This window comes from Hydra vulgaris, chromosome 05, assembly GCF_038396675.1.
Source record: "Hydra vulgaris chromosome 05, alternate assembly HydraT2T_AEP".
In the NCBI taxonomy this organism is placed as follows: domain Eukaryota; kingdom Metazoa; phylum Cnidaria; class Hydrozoa; order Anthoathecata; family Hydridae; genus Hydra; species Hydra vulgaris.
In genome coordinates this window covers 41,430,001-41,440,000 of record NC_088924.1, presented here as the reverse complement: position 1 = coordinate 41,440,000, position 10,000 = coordinate 41,430,001, and the positions used below count along the sequence as shown (strand labels likewise).

Sequence of the window (10,000 nt, the reverse complement as noted above, 5' to 3'; positions counted from 1 at the left end):
GGTATTTTTATTTGCGACACATTTTGTGTAATTAAACTTTGATTGAGTCCTTAAAGTCGCAATTTTTGATTAATAAAAATTGCAACTTTTAAGACTTTTTAAAAAGAAGTTTTTTTAAAAACATTTAAACTAGTTAATGAACAATAATTGAAAGATTAAATAGCTTTCAAACAAAGTTTTTTTGAAGTTATTCTTTAAAATAAAAATGTATCATTATATTTAAATTACTTTTAATAGTATAACAATGCAATGTTTACCATTATAGAGCTTATAACAAAACATTATTTGTATATTAATATTTTATTATATTTTATTATATAGAAGGTGTTTTCAACAAGCGTTTTAAATTAAATAAAAAAAGTTTAATAAAAGTGTTTGATAAATAAACTTTTAACATTAGAAATTTTTATAATTTAATTTCGTAAAAATGTTTGCGAATTAAAAGCAGTTATGACTTTAAAACTTTCATTCATTCTTTATAAAAAGCAAAAACCGGCGTTCTAATTTAAGCAGGGTGATATAAGTTAATAGAAAAGAAGGAAAATAAATTTCAACAATTAGACTTTAAATATATTGCTTTATTGTTACATTAAATTAAAAAGTAATTACCAAAAGCTATTTCATTGATAAAAAGTAATAGTCTTTCGAAAATAAAAAAACAAATTTACCTTTAGTAGCAAAAATGTTGCTAAATGTAGAAATGCAAACTGCGACAAAAAAATAAATTTAAATAATGAGTAACTTAAATTTAAGTAGTAAGTTAAAAAATGAACCAATTTAAATAGTTGCCCGGCTGAACAACTTACTTGCATCAAAGCATTATTTTTAGTAACCCTTCAAAAGATTCACGTGGCATTTGCCATCAGGCAACCACAAGTGTACACCACTATATATATATATATCATCAGCTCAGAATACAAGTGTCGTATCAAAAAAATTTTAAAGTTATTCATAAATATTTAATTATCTATTTATGTTTATTTAAAGTTATGTAAAAAAAAAAATTTTACCTAATGTTACAGTATAATTTTACACAAAAAGAGTTTACGTAAATCAGATAATTTTATTTGTTATATAATTTTAGTAAATTATCAATATGACTCTTGTATTCTGAGTCGTTGATATATTTATATATGTGTGTGTGTGTGTGTGTGTGTGTGTGTGTGTGTGTGTGTGTGTGTGTGTGTGTGTGCATGTATATGTATCAGGGATGCGGAGTCCCAAAAGGACTCCGGCTTTATAACTCTACTTTTTCCAAGTCTGTAGTGTTCAGAAGCTCTAAACATATTTTTTGACTTATGATCTGCTATAAGAAAAAAATTCATGAGATTTAATGACTTGAAACTTATTGTTTTTAAGCCCGGAGTCCTGGAGTCCCGGAGTCCTTGCCGCCATTATACCTATGGACTCCTGGTTCAAAAAATAATTGTTTCTCTAACCTAAAAGTCTTAATTTTTTTCCTATCAGTAGTCAATAAACTTATTTATATTTTTAGAGCTCCTGGATACCAAAAACTAGGATGAAGTAATCTTTTTGTGACTTTCAAATGGGAGTTCTTTTTGGGACTCCGCATCCCTGATATGTATATATATAGTTATTTAATTTTTTTAAAAATTAATTATTTATTTTCTGATTTAGATGATGCTTCTTGCATTTACCGTAATGGTTTTGCTGTTTTCACACTTCCTCTTCCTTCACGTCAAGAAAACTGTCAGTTTTCATTGCGACCTGTCTCTCAAAATGTGAAAGATCTTGTTTCTTTTATTCAAGAAGAAGATAAAGGTGTTGATCGTGTAGTTGTATACTCTATGGATGGAACACGTATTGCGAATGCCACACCCATTGATATGCTTATACAGCAGAATTTTAAAATAAAAATAAATGATAAACTATTTGACATCGTTCCTCCAAAACCAGGTTCATTTTTACTTTTTGTTCATGTGATTAATTCACCTTTACTTTGAAAATAAATTATATTGCTGCTTTTGGTCTAAGTGAGTGATGTCTAAGCTAGGGCAGGGTGGTGTCAAAAGTAATAAAATTGATATTTTTACATATTTCTAAGCTGTTTACTAGGAATTAATGGAATTGTTATTATCAAAGTCATTAATGTAATTAGGTATTAAAAATATATTATTAGGTATCAGTATAAATTTTTTTTTTAACTTCTTCGCCTCCAACAAGACTGCAAGCAATCACTATTAAAGTTACAAGTTACTGGAAGAGAAAAGATGAAGTTTATAGAGCAAGATAATGATTGACAGACAACTTAAAAGATGACAAATTATATGAATTAGGAAAGCAAGTAAAAGGAAACGAATTCCAAAAAACTGATGTTCAAGGAAAAAAAACTAGGCGAATAAGAGTTTTTGGAGCACTTAGGAACAGTCTTAAAAGGATGTGACTTAATTGAATGAAGAGTAACACAAGAATGAATTTTAGTAGATCGTACAAGAGACGGTAGCTCTTTAGAGCAGTGGCCATTGTAGTATTTGTAGAAAAGAGAAAGAGAAGTAACATTAAGGCATATATATGATGAAGAGTGCTGTCCATTGAAGACATTTTTTATACTACGATTGGTAAGGAAGGATTCAATAATCTTAAAGATGATACTTTATAAACCGAAAGAAGGAAGCTTATGGAGAAAACCATCATGCCAAACTTTATTAAAAGCTTTAGAAATATCAAGAGCGATAGCTTTAATCTCTCCACCTCTATCTAATGCATGATAAAACCTATCAGTTATTATTCTTAGTAAATTGGCTGTAGAATGAGAAGATCGAAATCCATATTGATAATCAAAAAGTAAGTTATTAGATTCAAGATGAGAGATTAAGTGTTAATTAAAGATTCAAAAATCTTGCTTATGATAGGAAGAAGACTAATGGGACGGTAGTTAGACGAGTCAGATCGCTCTCCAGAATAGAGATAACAGATGGTGCTTTTCAGCGAGCAGGAAAACAAGATTCTGATAAACACTTGTTAAATATTTTTGAAAGTATAGATGACAGCATAGGAGAGCACTTCTACAAGAATATAACAGGTATGTTGTCTAGACCACAAGCTTTAGAAGAGTCTAAGCAGGAAATCACTTTAGATACAGAAGCTGGAATGATATGAATGTCAAGCAATAGATCAACCTGTTTGTCAGCTATATCAAGTAGAACACAACTAGTGGAATTGAGAGATGATATTGATGAAAAGTTCTTACCAAACAATTCAGCTTTGTCTTTAGGTGAGGTGATAAGATCTGAACCATGCAAAAGAGGTAAAATAACAATTTACCCTTATTATTGTTACTGTTTAAGATTCTCCAGATGTCACGAGAGCCTAATTTTTGAGATAAAATACGAGATTTCATGACTTGAGAATAGCAGGCTTTGGTGTTAGGTGAAACCTTTTTATAATGGTTTCTAGCAATAGTAAACAGACAACTGTTTTCTGGAGAATTGTTTTGCTGATAGATATGGAAGTAATAGTTTCGATTGGAAATTGCAGCAGTACAATGTGAGGAAAACCATGGGATGAGCTTTGGTTTGGAATTATTGAGAGGGAATAAAAGATTTCATGCTCGCCTGAATCCGAGAAGTTATGTATGAATCACATTGGTCACCAGGAAGACAAAAGATTTCTACCCAAGGGCCATCACAAAGAAATCATGGAAAGTGTAACATCGAAAAGAGTTCAGTCTTGAGATGAAGGAGAGCGATATAGAACAAAGAGAAAGGCAATAGAGTGAAGTGGTGCTAAAGGAAAGCACATTAAAGAATAGTCAGTGGATTCAAACGTAGTTTCCCGACAAATCGGTGAATTCTTATGAATGTAAATGCCCAGGCCGAGCATGTGACTATTGTAGTCTTTATAAATTAAAGGAAGATAACCATCAACACTAAGATCACAAGATGAGACAGCTGAACTCAAATTAGTCTCGCAAAGAGCTAGTAGGTCTGGTGAACTTTGCAAGAGATAAGACTCAACAAAAGAAAAGTTACTTTGAAGACCATGAATATTAGTGAATTATAGGTTTAGAGAACTTGGTGATAACCATGGTTTTTTGTGTTTTATAGTTTTTTGTACTTTAGTCATTTTTAAACTTATTAAAGAACTTGACTCAAAGCATAGATAGTACTCAGTGCACTATTTAATAAACCCTAAGCTGTAACAAAGGGCTCCAAATGTGGTCTCAACAATGCACACCAAAAGGACAAACAGGGACACCATCCATGTGCAACTGGCACCATCCGTGCACCATCAACAACAATGTTAGTACTCTGATATATTACAGCTGTTGATGGAATCAGCCTCTCTGAAAGCTACCACAGAATTTAGGAAACCTGACTACCACCCGGCCTCAGAACCATAAAACTGAGTTTTAGAGCTGTACCCTCATTAGGAGATAATAGAATGAGTTGCCTAGCCATTAAAACAAAGACACAATCAAAACCAATGCATTAAGTCAAGAAGATCCAGCATTCAACATCCTAAATCCTACTGGAAACAATTTATTATAAATACATCTGTGCTAGCCTAATAGATAAAGAAGGGGTGTAAGGCTGGTCAGCAGATAGAATCTGTTTACCTAATAAGTCTTTGCCTAGAAGGCCTTCTACAAGACAGCAGCTGGATGCATTTAACATTTGCCCAAAATTAGTATTTTTATCGAGGCACCATCTCTAGCCTTTACTCAACCAAGAGCCCTAAGGCAGGGGGTGTTTTAAGTCAAAGTTGGCTTCTCCTAGCCTTTGCCTAAAAAAGCGTATCCTACAAGGCAGCAGGACATGAAGCAGATTGTTAAGACTTTTTTTTATTTAAAAAAACAAAAATAAATCAAAACTGATGCAGGGCTTGAATTAAGTGTATCGGGATTGCTTTTCACATCTTTGTGATTAGTTTTTTCTTTAAAAAAATATTTTCAAGATTTTTTTTTTGTTTTTTTTTTTGGTTAATTTACTTTTTTTCTAGCATTTTTTTGGCAATTCTTAAAAGTAATATTTTTGTTATAAAGTATATAATGCTTAATGGCTTAAATTTTATATAAGGAAGTTAAATTAAATGAAGCAATAAAAGCAAAACTATTTATCCTGATAAAGAAAAACTGCCAGATTGAATGCAAAAAACCACCAACTTGAATGCAAGAAACCACCAAATTGAATGCAAGAAACCACCAAATTAAATGCAAAAACTGGTAATCTAGTTAACATACTCAAAGACTCACACAAGTTAGCCTTACAAATGTTTCTATTTATATCTTATATGTTGTCAACACATAATATAAACTTCTAACTAAAAATTATTTTAACAAAAAATGTTAAAATATGAAATTGAAAAAAATTTGGAAAAATTTAAAAGAATTTGAAGAAAGAAGAGAGAATGAGAAAGAAAGTTTTTTTTTCGTAAATCGTAAATTTTGTAAACGTTTTGAGTAGTTAATTATATTTTGTTTCATAAAAATAGTTTTAAAAGTAGAAACATTTTATTGCAAACCCTGACCAGTGATTGTAAAAGTTAAAATAAAAATTAAATTATAAAAAATTTAAATTTAAATTGATAAATTATTTTACTTTCTTTTTTAAATTTTTTCTAAAACAATAAATTTAAGCATATTCTTAAACTTAAGGAAATACAATTCGATTTATTAAACCAAATTTTTTCATTTCACTTTTTATTGCAAAGCACTTTAAATAAAAAAAATTGAATGAAAACATCAATTTAAAAACCATTTGAATGAAAAACTTAATTATATACTTCAATTTTTAATAGTACGTTAGATAGGAAAGCGGAATAGTATCAAAAATTAACTGATCGAAAGAATGATTAATATTGAAAATTAACTGACCGAAATCCATTTTAATGATTAAGATTGAAAATGTAATTTTCAGATTAATATCAAAAAGTTTTCATATCAAAATTCACAAATGCGGAACAATATTGAAATCAATAAAAACAGATAAGATCGAAAAACTCATTTTAATGACTAACATCAAAAATGTGATTTTCAATGAAATGTTCCTATTATTAAATGAATGTTCTTAACAATTTTCTATTGTATACCATTTTTGAAAAGTTTAGACAAGTTTTTTATAGTTCAAAGTTCAGAGTATTCTCTATATTTCTGTAAATACATTTCATCAAATATTAAACAGTTATCTTACAACATTTTGGGCCAACATTGAGTAATAATTTTGCATATTCTATTGTGTCAATATTACCAGAATGTGTTTTCAATAAAGAAAGCAATGGAAAATCTTTCCAAATAATTTTTAATGGTGATATAATGTATGCTTTGAATAATTGCATGGAAGTATAACACTAAAATAATGCATATCTATCAGTATTTTCTAATTTCTTCTTTTTTTTTTAAGTTCTTCAAAAACCAAACCAAACAGATTCTGCATGATTTTGTAAGTAAGTAGGAAAGTGTTCCAACATAAATATGTAGGGAATTTTTATAACTATTACAAAACGTTATGTAAAGATAATAGACAACTTGTAAAATATTTTCATTTAAGCTCTCAGCAACTTGTATAATAAACTTAATAACTTCTGGTGTGGAAATTTTATTAAATAACATCATTTAAAATGCAATATGATAATTAATTTTTAACATTTGGTAGCTACATACCATACCAGCAATGTATTTAAAATTGTGTGCTCAATATTTTTTTAGTATTTACAATGTTAAACATTCTGGAACAGAATGACCAGATGTAGTAGTAGTTTTTCCATGGTATTTGGAGGTAGAGTGGGTACTGTTTATAATCTTTTATTAAAAAGGATCTTTTAGCGTGCTCTTTTTGTTTTATTAATTAGTATTATTTAATTAGCTTTTTTAATTGTTTTATTAAGCAGGATCTTTTATTCTGCTCTCCTTGTTTTAAAGTTTTTTTTTCTTAAAATTCTTTTGCACATATAACAGATGACTTAGTTGGCATATAGTTTATATTTACAAATAACTTTATCCTTTAAACTTTTTATGGTTTGTAAGTCTTTATTGATTTTGACTAAAACTTTTGTAACTTTTTATGGTTTGTTGACATTAAATGTAAAAAAATCAAAACATCTTGTTTTAAATCGTTTTATAAATAGCCAACAACTCAACATTCAATATTTTTTGTTCAACTAATAGAACTTTTAGTTTGTATTGTATAAATTATACAATTGCACAGTATAATTACTACATTTTAATTCAAAGCCGCAAAATTCTGCCCTTCTATTTATTCTGCTTTTGGAATTTTCAAACCTATTCCTTGTTTCACATTTTCGATATCATTCTGGAAAGTCCCTTTTTGATTTTATTCCTTTTTTCACAATTTCGATATTCTGGAAAGTCCCTTTTCGATAATATTCCTTTTTTCACAACTTCGATCTAATTCCATTTTTTGAATTTTCGATAGTATTCTTTTTTTCACAATTTTGATGTTATTCCGGTAAGTCCCTTTTCAATATTATTCTCTTTTGAGCTGTTTCGAGATTATTCTGCTTTTCGGATTTTTGATACTATTTCTTTTTTAATAATTTCGATGTATTCTCTTTTTCACAATTTTGAGATTATTCTGTTTTTTGGATTTTCGATACAATTCATTTTTTTACAATTTAGATGTTATTCCGGAAAGTCCCTTTTCATAATTAATCGGTTTGGCTGTTTTCGATACTTTTACTACTACCCAGTTAGATCAAGAAACAATAAATTATAAAAAATGTTGTATCTAATGTTTTTTTGCTTTGATCTTAGACTCTTTTGGTCTATAGATTATAGACTCGTATGGCCTATAGGCATGTTTTTGCGCAAGTATGAAGTTTAAAGTTTTATGATGATAATGTTTTAATTTATTAATTAGAACAATTCCATTTACTTCGTTTTATTTTAAACATGGTTTATGTTATTAAGGTTATAAACTTGTTATTAAGGTTATAAACTGTTTAAAGTAGCAATAAAACAGCTTCATTGAAGATTTTTTGCATTCACAAGCTCTTTGTATTTAAAAAAAAAACTTTGCAGTTTGTTTTATTGTTGTTTTATAGCTTTTTACAATAACAATTAAAAAATAACATGTCTTTTTTTGTGAATGTATTAAATTAAAAAATAACATGTCTTTTTTTGTGAATGTATTAAATTAAAAAATAAGATGTCTTTTTTTGTGAATGTATTAAATAGTTTTCTATGAGTGGTTTAACTCTTACTTTTTTACTTTTTATAGTATCATGTTAAGTAAAAACAATTACTAAAAATAATATCTTAATAGTGTTAAATACGTTATTTGCTCATTACATTATAACTGCAACTTAAACTTTAAATTATAACTTAAGCTGTAAATTATAACAGTAACTTATGCTATTTTAAACTCTGCCAAACCAGAAAATTATAAGATAATATTTAGATATGAGAGATAATATGTTTAAAAAATAACAATTACGAAATAAAGTACAAAAGATACAATTTGATACTAATGCAACCTCCCCTTCCCCCCATTACCGCAAAGCAGCACAAGGTATGGGAGGGGGGGGGAAATTTTTTTTTTGGCTGTTAGACTTTTTTGCATCAATTCGAGCCCTGCTGATGTATTTAACTTATTAAAACTGACACCTAGCTGTGACATAATGAACCATCAATGAAATTAACAAATAATAAAAAGAAAAAAATATCAGCATTCAATTTATTGAAGAGCATCAAAATTAAAAGATATCATGTACATTTTATAGAATTATGAAAAATATGATAAAGTTTGAAAAAGGTATAAATAAAATGAAAAAAACACCAAAAAATAATGCAGTTGTCTGCATAATTATTAATTACTGACAGATTCACATAATTTTTTGTCAAACAGTATTTATCTCATATTCTCTTGATTTGACCGATGTTTATCGCTTAAGACCTATAATGAGTAGAATATATAGCAATCTTAATTTTGCTTGCAAGTATCAATTATAACATATTGCAAGTATCAATTATAACATATCACTAATGACACTGTTTGATATGTTCCAATTGACACACTTTCTCACATTTAGATTATATAATTAAAAATATTAAAAGTAACTCAAAATTATGTAAATGGTATGGAAATAAACAGCATTCTGAGTACTCACACAGTTATAAACACAATTAGATATGTCAATGAATTTTTTTAATATAAATAATATAAATGAATTTTTTTATATAAAGATTTTAATATTTTTGAAAAAACCTTTGGATCAGTGGATCATTGTTTTTCCCTGATTCTAATTTGTTTGATGATGTCTAATTTGTTAAAAGATTTTAATATTTTTGAAAAAACCTTTGGATCAGCGGATCATTGTTTTTCCCTGATTCTAATTGTTTTGGCTTCAGTGCTAAAACTTTTTGTTAATATAATCTAATGCTACACTGTGTAGAGTCTAAAAACCCTTTTTTTTTGATTTAAATTTGTTTTAATTCGTCCAGACTAAGTAGACTGAAAGCTTATTTTTCATTGAAGCCATTTTGTCCAAAAACATGATGAGAACAAAATTAAAAGAAACAATTTTTTTTTATTCTAAAAAATTTTTATTGAACTTTATGTTCCAAAAATACCTGGAATCAGATTTTTATTGTGACATCTTTAAGAAGAACATCATCTGAGATTTATGAGATTACCATTATATAAATAATTTTTTTTTTTTTTCTTATAAGACAAAATTTCTATAATTATATTCAACAAAAATAGAAATACAAAGCTACGCTTTTGAAGAAAGAAAAAAAAAATTTTTTTCATTCAATATCAGTTATTAAATTTTTGCTCATCATATTGTTATTTTGTCATATTAATTTTTTTTCAGAAAACTTCCCAATAGTTCCAACTGAGACTTTATCAAACGTAAAGTCCCTGGTCAGCCAACTATACACTGATTTAACTATACAAGACTACAAGGTATATTATATGTATATCTTTTATGTATAACTTATATTTTAATGTGTTATGTTGAATTTAATTTTAAATTTTTTAATTAACAAATTAAATCATTTAACTTTAACTAGATTCTT

General features: G+C 27.8%; 1 protein-coding gene across 1 annotated transcript in view; it reads left to right on the top strand.

Moving 5' to 3' along the window:
• Window positions 1–10,000, top strand: part of LOC100206887 (calcium uniporter protein, mitochondrial) — a 31,595-nt gene that overhangs the window by 8,469 nt on the left and 13,126 nt on the right. The window contains exons 3-4 of the mRNA XM_065798222.1: window positions 1,639–1,917; window positions 9,796–9,887. Of these exons, the coding sequence (XP_065654294.1) occupies window positions 1,639–1,917; window positions 9,796–9,887 (371 nt within the window). The remainder of the gene's footprint in view (window positions 1–1,638; window positions 1,918–9,795; window positions 9,888–10,000) is intronic.